Here is a 9,907-nt window from a genome sequence, read left to right on the forward strand (position 1 = left end):
GAGGCCTCAGCTGCCAAAAGCAGAGGCTTCCTCTGGCCCTCCCCTGTTCTCCCTGCCCCAGGCAGCCACCCAAAGCAGAGGACAGTCCAGCTTCCTGTGTGTGTGGCTGGGTTTGAAGTTCAGAGAAACTGCCGACCTGAGGCCCCACAACCAGCCTACAGCGGGCTAGGCCTCGCTCCTCCCTCTCCCACTCCAGCCCAGTCACTCATCACAGGCCAGACAACTGTTTGGGTTTGGGAACCAGGGGGCTAATTATGCTGGAGTCACAGAGGGGCTAGTTAGGAGGACATTCAGTGAGAGGGCCCTGTAATCAGTGCTGTGGGAGAGATGACAACCTGGCCTCCCTGAGAGGCAGCCCCTTCCCCCCACAGGTCCAGCTAGCTCTTCCTCTCCCAGCCCCTCTACTCCATTGCTTCTCAACCAGAGTCCCCTGAAAGCTAGAAGAAAGCAACCAGACTCTGTAGGTAGGGATACAACTTTATTCAAGGGAGGAAGAGAGGAACAAGAGAGATGGAGGGGGGGGGTTACTCATAAGTGCTGCCCTCAGCTCCTCCGGGCATGCACCAGACCCTGTGCAGGTGGCAGTACTGTAGACAGGCAGGGCTAGCAAGCTCTGGCCAGGACAGCCTCAGGGGAAAGCTCTGGGCTTAGGCCTCTTCCAGCAGGGGAGCCACAGAAGAAGGGGGCACGTAGAACTACAGGCTCAGCTGACTTGAGCCTTCATGGTGATCCAAACAGGATCTCACCTCAGCCAGCCACACCTCTCCAGAACGGATACCACAGGTCAAGCGAGCAAAGCTAAGAGTGCTGGCCCAGAGCAGGGAGGGACATCCCCACTGTTAAGTCCTCAGTGTCAGAGGGGCAGTTTCTAGTCTTCCTCTGAGGACCAGGGCTCTCCATCTACTCCACTCAGAGTGAACTTGAGGAACTGGCTTGGGCCTAAGTGCACAGGGGACTCTACCAAAGGGGCCTTTAGGGCACCCACCTCCTGTTCCTGTAAAGGGAGGCTGTCCTTGTCCGCATCCAGAACCACCTGCCCCTCAGGCTGCCCTAGTCCATTCTCCACCCTCCCATTCACTTGCTCGGACTCCGAGTTGGGGCCCTGGCCACTGACATCAAAGGTATCTCCTGCCCCTGGGACCTTGCTAGTCACCTCTTGGGGAGCATCTAAATGGTCAGTTGCTTGACCTTCCTCTCCCTCCAAGGAAGCAGACTCAGACCCCTCTGACTCAGAAGGCTCAGCACTGTCCTGAGACGCCATCTCTAGGGTAGTCACAGGAACATTAGCCGCAGTCCCTCTCAAGCCATCATCCCAGAGACCACTGACACCCGCGGATTCCTGTTCCAGGTCCCCTCTTTGGGTGATATCCTGGACTTTGACACCTCCACCAGAGGGCCCTGACCCCCACCATTGAGCCCCGGACTCTGCTCCTTCCTCATCAACATCTTCTTCCTCTCCCTCCTCCCCACTCTCTTCCTCATCAGCAAACCCATCAGACTCCCCACCCTGATCCCAGCCTGCAGGCTGCAGCACTGGGGGCGCTTGGCCCAGATGATCTGCCACCTCCTTGGGAACACCTGGGAGAAGAGAGGCCTCAGTGGCTAGGTCCTCAAATTCCTCAGATGATAGGTCAGAGTCATGGCCTTGCTCCTCCTCCTCCTCCTCAGGTGGATCACTGAGACCCTGAGCAGCCAGGACAACAGGACCCCAACCTTCCTTCCTGGCCTCCCCTTGAGGGGAAAGCCTCTGTTCTCCAGCCAGGTCCCACTTAGGGGAGGCAGGAGACCTCAGGTAGAGGCCCAGGGGAGTAGAGTCTGGGAGAGTTTCCCCTAGCTCATCAGCCTCGCTGTCTTCTCTGCCCTCCTCCCAATCAGGGAGGCCCTCGGGGATCTCCTCCCCAAGACCAAACTCCACCTCATCTTCTACCCTTCCCAGTGCTTCAGGCCCAGCTTCTGGCTGCCACCCAGCCTTCTGGATCTCCTCAGCCTGGAGCTGCAGCTCATGGGCATCTGTCAGGATTGGGATGGGTGAACAGGGTTCCTTGAGCTTGGGATCTGGGGCTGTCAGTGCTGCCTGTACACCCTCATCGTCCCCTGTCTCCGGGGGCATGGGCTGAGGTGCATCGCCGCCCTCCTGGTCTGAGGTCTCCAGTGAGGCCTCCTCTTCTCCCCAGCCCTCCACAGACTCTTCAGGGCCCTCGCATTCCAGAGCCTCACTGCTAGTCTTGGGTAATTCAAGGATCCCCGAGTCCAGAGCACCTGCCTCTTTTGGTTCCTTTCCAGGCCCTTCCAAGCCCTGAGCTATCTTTGCCTTCACACTTTCCTCCCCCAGGGATGGGTGAATGGCCTCCTCCCTGGTGAAATGCCTTGGATCCTCTAGCCCTACCACTTCCTGCTCAAGTTCCAGTCCAGTGCTGGCAGCCTCTGGCCCGAGGGTCACCTCTACGCAGTCTTGTTCACCTGCCTGGGCTCTTTGCTCATCTTGTTCTGTCACCTCTGGCACTCCCTGAGCAACTGGGACCTCTAGGGCCCCCATCTGCTCTGGTTGTCCCTCCAGGTTGTTGAGGGACTCAGCAGGGACCCTCTGCTCCTTGGGCTCCGAGCTCCCCAGACTCCAGGCCTCCTCCATGACACCCTGCAGCCGCTCTCCCTGCTCTGCTGCTTCTTCCTCCCCACCTTGTCCCCTCAGATGCGACTCCGCCTTATCCTGAGTTTCCACTCCTATGGTCCCCAGGGGCGCTTCCTGACCCGCTGCTCTGTCCTCCACCACCTCCTCCCACCTCTGGTGATCTCCAGACCCAGGCAGCTCCTGCTCCACCTCTCCCAGAGACCTCAGGGACTCTTGGTGCTGTTCCCTCTCCAGACCCTCTTCCACTCCCAGGCACTGCTGACTGTCCTCTACCCCTCCTGGTGACTCCACAGTCTCTAGGTTCCCCTTGTCCAGAGATCTCGGTTCTTGACTCTCCTTTTCAAGGGGCGTCAGCGTCTCTTGGTTCTCATCCACAGACCCCAGTGGTTGTTGGATCTCATCTTCTAGAGGTTCTATTGCCTCACCAGTCACTTGGGTAGACCACAATGGCTCTTGAGTATCTATAAACTTCCTTCTTTCTGGGTCCTCTTCTGCAGTCTCCAGTGGTTCTATGTTCTCTGTTTCTGAAGACTTCACTGTCTCCATACCTTCTTCTTTCAGTGACACTGGTGACTCTTGACTCTCTTTGTCAAGAGACCTAACTATTTCCTGGTCATTTCTAAGAGGCTTCTGTAACTCTGGATCCACCTTTTCTGGTGGGCTCGCTGCTGCCTGCCCGTCCTCTATAGCCCTCAGTGGCTGTTGGGTCTCTGGTTCAAGTTTCTGATCCTCTTGGTCATCGCCTGCTAGAGATCTCAGGGACTCTGGATTCTCATTTTCCAGAGATCCAAAGGTCTCCTGGCTCACATCTTCTAGAGACTTCCCTGAGTCCTGACTCTCTTTCTCTAGCTGGCTCTCAACCATCTGGTCCTCTTTTTCTACAGAACTCAGTGGTCCGTGGTTCTCTTCTTCTGGAGACCTCAGGAACTCCTGGCTTTCTTTTTCTAGACAGTTCACAATCCTCTGTTCTTCCTCTTCTGGAGGCCTCAGTGAAGCCTGGGTCTCACTTTCTGGTGGTATTATGTTCTCCTCATTTCTATCTTCAAGAGACCCCAGGCTCTTGTGAGTCTTGTTGTCTAGCAGGCTCTGAATCATGCAGTCATCTTCTTCCAGATACCTCAGTGGCTGTGCGTTCTCTTTTTCTAGAGATTTGAGGGAGTCCTGGCTCATTTTTTCTAGAGGTTTCACAATTCTCTGCTCCTCCTCTTCTACTTCTAGAGACCTCAGTGGCCTCTGGTTCTTGCTTTCTAGTAGTACAATGGTCTCCTGGTTTTCATCAAGAGACCTCAGAGATTCCTGATTCTCTCTTTCTAGAGGCTTCCCAATCCTCTGGTCCTCTTCTTCTGGAGACCTTAGGGACTCCTGACTTTCCTTTTCTATCAGTCTCTCAAGCGTCTGATCCTCTGCTTCTTCAAACCTTAATGACTCCTGATTCTCTTTCTCCAGAGGTCTAAATGCCTCCTGATCCTCTTCTGGAGACTCCAGGGACTCCTGACTCTCCTTTTCTATCAGTCTCTCATGCATCTGGTCCTCCACTTCTTCAAACCTTAGTGGCTCCTGATTCTCTTCTGGAGACCCCAGGGACTCCTGACTGGCCTTTTCTATCAGTCTCTCATGCATCTGGTCCTCCATTTCTTCAAACCTTAGTGGCTCCTGATTCTCTTTCTCCAGAGGTCTAAATGCCTCCTGATTCTCTTCTGGAGACCCCAGGGACTCCTGACTGGCCTTTTCTATCAGTCTCTCATGCATCTGGTCCTCTGTTTCTTCACACCTTAGTGGCTCCTGGTTCTCTTTCTGCAGAGGTCTAAATGCCTCCTGATTCTCTTCTGGAGACCCCAGGGACTCCTGACTGGCCTTTTCTATCAGTCTCTCATGCATCTGGTCCTCTGTTTCTTCACACCTTAGTGGCTCCTGGTTCTCTTTCTGCAGAGGTCTAAATGCCTGCTGGTCCTCTTCTTCTGGAGACCCTGGGAAGCTCCGACCCCCTTTCTCTACCAGTCTCTCAAGCATCTGGTCCTCGGCTTCTGGACATCCTAGTGGGTACTGGCTCTCCTCTTTAAAAGTTGTCAATGTTTCTAAGTTCCCCTCTTCTGAAGACCTCACTATTTCTTGATTTTCCTTTCCTAGAAATGAAACTGTCTCTAATGTGCCTTCAGGAGACATTAATTCTTGATCCTCGATTCTCGGGTCTTCTTTTTTTAAAGGCATAGATAGCTCAGGAAGCCCGTTTTCTAGAGTTTTCTCTGCCTCTACATTCTTTTCTTCTAAAGACTTCAGTGATTGTTTTTCTTTTTCTGTGTTTTTTAGTGTTCCCAGGTTCTCTTCTATAGATGAATTGCAATTCTCCTTTCCTGATGTCTCATGACTCTGGATTTTCAGAGACAACAGCGGCTCCTCTCCTAGAGCCTTCAGGGTTTCCTTTTGCAAAGGTCCCTGGGAATCCAGGATTTCTTTTGTGTCCAGACCACTTTCTTGTGATTCCTGTGCTAAATTATTCTCTACTTTTACCTCTAAGGCTGCTTCTTTCTCTGCGAGTTCCCAGATTTGATCTTCTCCTTCCTGGAATATGCTAGAAACTCTAGACTCACTAGATTCTCCATCTTTAGCCTCTAAAACAGGGTGGTGAGGGTTGAGGGGTGGGGTTAAGGAGGTGGGAACATCAGGGAAGTATCCCTTGCCCCCAGGCTCCTCTAGTTCTGGGAGGACACCAGTAGAAATAGGCACTGTGGCCTCAGCCCAAAGAGGCTCTGGAGCCTGTTGCCTCCCACCCTGTGTCTGGAGCAGGGAAAGAGGGGCATCCTGGGCTCTGACCTCTGCATTTGTAGGACAGGGAATCTCAGACATAGGTGGTATGGGAGTGCTGGCCAAGGTGGGGGTTCTGGCCTGAAGGAATTCCTGTGTCTTCAGAAAGGCTGTCGCAGGAGTGTCAAGGGTATTAGGCAAGGGGGAAGGGAAGGATGTTGGGCTGAGGACAGGGAGCACAGATCCCAGGTGCTGGTCCTCTGGTATCCCAAGGAAATGCAGCTTCAGCTTGGGGTCTGGAAAAGCAGAGTAAGAAACACTGTAAGTATGCCCCCGGCCTCACCCCAGAACAGCTCTTACATCAGCCATTTTGCCCAACCCCCACTGGCTGGACCGGGGAACATCAGTATGGTTGGGACGAGGGAGTGAAGACTGATGATGCTGCCTAGGGAAGACCTTCCACGGAGAGCTTACAGGGGCAGCTGGCTCCGCCTCTTACCCGGAAAGCCAAGAGAAGCCTGGGAACTTCGTCCAGGTGTCTGCAACCGAGAGTTCTCAGCCTCCAGCAGAGTCCTGGTGGGGAGAGGGGGTGGAAATGGGGTCAGTACCAGCTGAGATCGCATGGCCTGCCACGGCAGGATCACTCTTTATTGTGACTATTGTCATATGAAAGCCACACAGTCATACACCCGCAGATATATACTTGGTCAACCCATATTTTGAGACGCAGGGAGACCCCACATGCAGATTCCCACACTGACGCAGGGCCAAGTGAATTGCTAGCGCTTAGATCGGACTCCTCGGATCAGTCTCCGCAGATCAGTCTCCGCCTCCCCACCCAAGGCCAAGGCCGATGACCTCATCCTCCGAGAGGGAGGCCGATTCTCATGCTAATTATTGCCTTTTGTCCATGCTACCATCTGGAGGGCCTGAGAAGGGGGGCTCCTCAGGGGAAGTGGGAATTCTCAGGCAGTTCCCATGGGATGGCTCTCTCCTCTGCCCCCTGTGCGGGTGACAGACAAAAGCAAATGAATTCAGCTCCTCTACTCCAAATCCTTTTCAGACCGCAAACACCAGTGGTTACATTCCTCAGAGCTGCCCAGACCCTTCCCCTCAGAAGACTGACTGGGGCTAAGGCCCTCATCTTAGGATCACAAACCCTTCAGGGCAGAGAGGTTTTTAGGTTCACGTCCCGCCTCCGTGACCTATGATTGGAGGAGATGAGGGAGATCAGCTCACCAGGGATTCGGAACTAGTCTCTTGTTTCCAGTCATGGCCTCTGAGCACATCTGGTTCCTAAAGCAGCCTCTCCTCTGTCCTCACACAACATCCTGCCTTGTGCATTCAGTCCTTCCTGGACACTCACTAGCTTTCCTTCACCGGGCCCGACCCTCAGCTCCTCTCCTAGACCTGCCTGTGGTCTTGCCTCTTTGCCAGTGGATTCTGGAGAACGGAGACAATCCTGTTCTGGTTCCATACTCTGGAGGGATATCCTCAGCTCTCCACAGCTGGGACCTCTTCCCACAAGACACACAGATAGAGGCTATACACATCACCCCAGAGCTGCTCCACTCAGCCTTAATGAGGCAGCCAAGAAAGGGGCAGAGAGCCGGGCATGGCCAGTGACACTAGGGCTTGAAAGGAAGCAGAAGGCTTGGAGTCCAGCTCTTACCCCAGACAGGGCTGAGGCCCCGGCCAGGGGGCCGGTTAGCATGATCAGGCAAACCTGCTAGGTCTCTCTTCTGAGAGTGCCCAAGTGTCCCCAGGATTTGGCACAGACACTGGAGATTGCCTGCCTTTCGAAGAACTGAAGTGCTGGTGCCTGCCCTCTGGTCTCCTCCCTGAAGACGGAGCTGTCTCTTTGAGCATTACCTTCTCTTCTAGTCCTGAACCTGGGAGCAGGTGGGCCCATGCCTACCAAGCTGCCAAGGCAGACACCCTGTTTGATCTCTGGGACCCATACGCCTCCATCACATACGTAAACAAATGTAATAAAAAGGTTGAAGTGACTCTGAGGGCTGGACAGATGGTTCAGAGGTTGAGAGCGCTTGCTGCTCTTGAAGAGAACAGGGGTCTGGTCCACAGCACCGACGTGGAGCTGCTCACAGCCTGGAACTCCAGCAGCAGGGGACCCAGTGCCTTCTTCCAGGCTCTTAAGACACCTGCACACATGTGGCATTACACAAATACACACAGAATAGTTTTACAGGGCGACAGCTGGAGCCACGCAAAGTGCAGAGCCAAGTTTCTGGGCCCTGCAGCACTGTGTACCTGTATGTAGCCACCTCCAGACTCAGGGACATCTTGAGGTGTGCCAGTTGCTGCCCACCTTCCAGGATCTGAGCGATCTGGCTCTGTATTCCCTGTTTCTCCTGCTCCAGGGCTTCCACAGCCAGCTGCAAAGCAAGCAGGGAGAGTGAGTGGACGGGAGAGTGAGTGGACGGGAGAGTGAGTGGAAGGAGCCTGCGCTCTGGGCCTCCTCTTCCTCTACCTACACCTTCCCCATCTGGAGCACTGCACTGGATTGCCCCAGACAAGCACAGGGAACACTCCAGGCCTCTCCTAGACCAGGCTTCTCTTGAGGATGCTGATTAAATGATAACACATGCTATTGAGAATCTAGGGTCCACGGGAGGAGACGGGGTAAAGGAGAGGAGATGGGTTACACAGCGGAAGAAGAGGTAAATGGAAACAGAAGGAAAAAGCAATTTATCAAGAGTTGGCTTGGGAGGGCTTGGAAGGAAAACAGTTGAGCCACCACTGCCCCCAGATCCTCATAGCAGGCTGGGTTCCTCCACTTCCCATGTGTTCTGGAATCTTTCTCCCCCAAGAAGAGTGGGCAGGTGGCCATGTCGGGACTTCTGTCTGGGCCAGGCAAGAGGCTGTTTTCTCAGCTGTTGGCCACATCATCTGTGCAGTGTAAGGGGGAGGGTGCCCCAGGCCTTTGGAATGTGCTTCAGGGAGCTGAGAAGCCTTGACATCGAGAGGGGGCTGGTGGTCGGCGGTAGCTCACCCCGCCTTCCTTCACTGTGGTTGCTAGGGACCGTCTGGTGCTGAGGGGGTATGTGCTGGGCACCTTCTGATTGACAATAGCATAGGGAAGGGCACACGGAGTCATCCTGGAGGGAAGTTGCTATTCAGAGTGAGGAGCAGTAACAGTGGGTGTTGGCCTGCGGGCCTTTCAAGGGAGCTGTCCTAGGAGGTCTCAGAACTCCATCCATCCTGCCTACCTGGACAGCAAAGTCTAGGCCCTGTGCTTGCTCTGGGCAAGAACTCCTGAATACAGTTGCCCTTGCCCCCACCCCTTTCCTGAGGGTCTCTGGCCATCCTAAGTACTTCCTAGGGCTTGGTCTTAGGGGGGCAGGGGCGGTGACTCTCCTCACCTGGAACTTTTCAGTGGCCTGCAGCCGGTCCTGCCAGCGGCCTTCCAATCTCTGTTCCAGCGCCTCTCTGCGCTCCTGGAGGCTGTCGCGATCAGCCTGCAGCTGCTGCAGCTCTAAGCGACTCTCCCGAGCGCCCCGCACGGCTTGGCTCAAGCGCTCGCGGGCCTGGCCCAGCGAGCTCTCCATGTGAGCCACGCGCTCCTGGTAGCCACGCACAGCCCCGCGCCACACTTCGCCTAGCTGCCTGGCCAGCTCCTCGACTTCGGGGGCCCGGACGGGAGATCCGTGGGGCAGCGCGGGGGGTCGGCGCGGCGCACAGGCGGCTTGGGCGTTCAGGTGCGCGCGCTCCTCCTCGTGTGCGGCTCGCAGCGCCTCTATCTCACGCTCCAGCTCGGCCACCTGGGTGCTCAGCCAGCCCCGCGCACTCCTCTCCGCCTCGAGCGCGCGCCGGCTGCAGGCGGCCTCTTCGACGGTCCGCTCCCGGGCGAGCCGCACCTGCTGGCAGCGGCCCGCCACGCTCTCCAGCTCTTCGGCCAGGTTGTCGCGCTGCACCTCGGCCTCGTGCTTCTCCCGCCAGCGCTGGTCGACGAGGACCCGCAGGGCTGCCAGCTCGTCGTCGGCTCGGGCTCGCCAGGAGGCGTCCCCGGACTGCGCCCGGAGTCCCCCAAGCTCAGCGCTGAGCAGCTGGTTCTGCTCCTCTAGGGTCTTGACCCGAGTCAAGTAGGCCTCCAGGCGTCGATTGAGCTCCCACATCTGAAAAGATTCTTCCCCGATGCAGCTCTCCATGTCGCTGGTCTGGCCCCCCGAGGGCGAGCGGACGAGGAGCACTAAAGAAGGGAGTGGCCCTTGGAGCCTGTAAAGGGGAGAAAAGGAGTAGCGGCAACAGCGTCCCAGCGGAAGCGGAGGATTCCAGCAGGGAGCTGGAGAGAGGGTATTCATACTCCCGCCGGCCGGGCGGAAAAGGGGCGGCCCCCAGGCTTTAACCCTTTAGAGTGCGTGTTCAACACGCAGCCCGGGTCCCTGCATCATCCTGGCGCAGAAGAGAAGAACCAAAGTGTGGCCCCGCCCTGGGGGATCCCGTTCGGTGGGGGTGATTTTCTGAAAGACACTTGAGATACAGCCAGACACCGCAGCACACCCTAAGATGCATAGA

General features: G+C 55.9%; 1 protein-coding gene across 6 annotated transcripts; it reads right to left on the reverse strand.

The window, feature by feature from the left end:
- Positions 1–459: 459 nt before the first annotated feature.
- Positions 460–9,703, reverse strand: Nes (nestin). 6 transcript variants are annotated; one of them, XM_052180168.1, is made up of 5 exons: positions 8,755–9,703; positions 7,643–7,767; positions 5,871–5,944; positions 4,432–5,667; positions 460–4,077 (listed from the first exon to the last, which is right to left on the reverse strand). In XM_052180168.1, the coding sequence occupies exons 1-5, from the start codon at positions 9,691–9,693 to the stop codon at positions 869–871; spliced, it is 5,583 nt and encodes a 1,860-aa protein (XP_052036128.1). In that variant the 5' UTR covers positions 9,694–9,703; the 3' UTR covers positions 460–868. The 6 variants fall into 6 exon arrangements, with proteins under 6 accessions (XP_052036128.1, XP_052036126.1, XP_052036127.1 ...); XM_052180166.1 differs by having other exon boundaries at positions 460–4,271; positions 4,401–5,667; XM_052180167.1 differs by having other exon boundaries at positions 460–4,046; positions 4,272–5,667.
- Positions 9,704–9,907: the final 204 nt, after the last annotated feature.

The sequence above is a fragment of the Apodemus sylvaticus genome, chromosome 4, assembly GCF_947179515.1.
Source record: "Apodemus sylvaticus chromosome 4, mApoSyl1.1, whole genome shotgun sequence".
NCBI lineage: Eukaryota > Metazoa > Chordata > Mammalia > Rodentia > Muridae > Apodemus > Apodemus sylvaticus.

Excerpts from the sequence above, each read along its gene's own strand:
- Nes (XM_052180163.1), bottom strand. The coding sequence starts at position 9,693 with ATGAATACCCTCTCTCCAGCTCCCTGCTGGAATCCTCCGCTTCCGCTG. Across the intron at positions 7,768-8,754 it reads AGGCCACTGAAAAGTTCCAG|CTGGCTGTGGAAGCCCTGGA; the intron begins GTGAGGAGAGTC and ends CTTGCTTTGCAG. Across the intron at positions 5,668-5,870 it reads GGCTTCTCTTGGCTTTCCGG|ACCCCAAGCTGAAGCTGCAT; the intron begins GTAAGAGGCGGA and ends CTGCTTTTCCAG.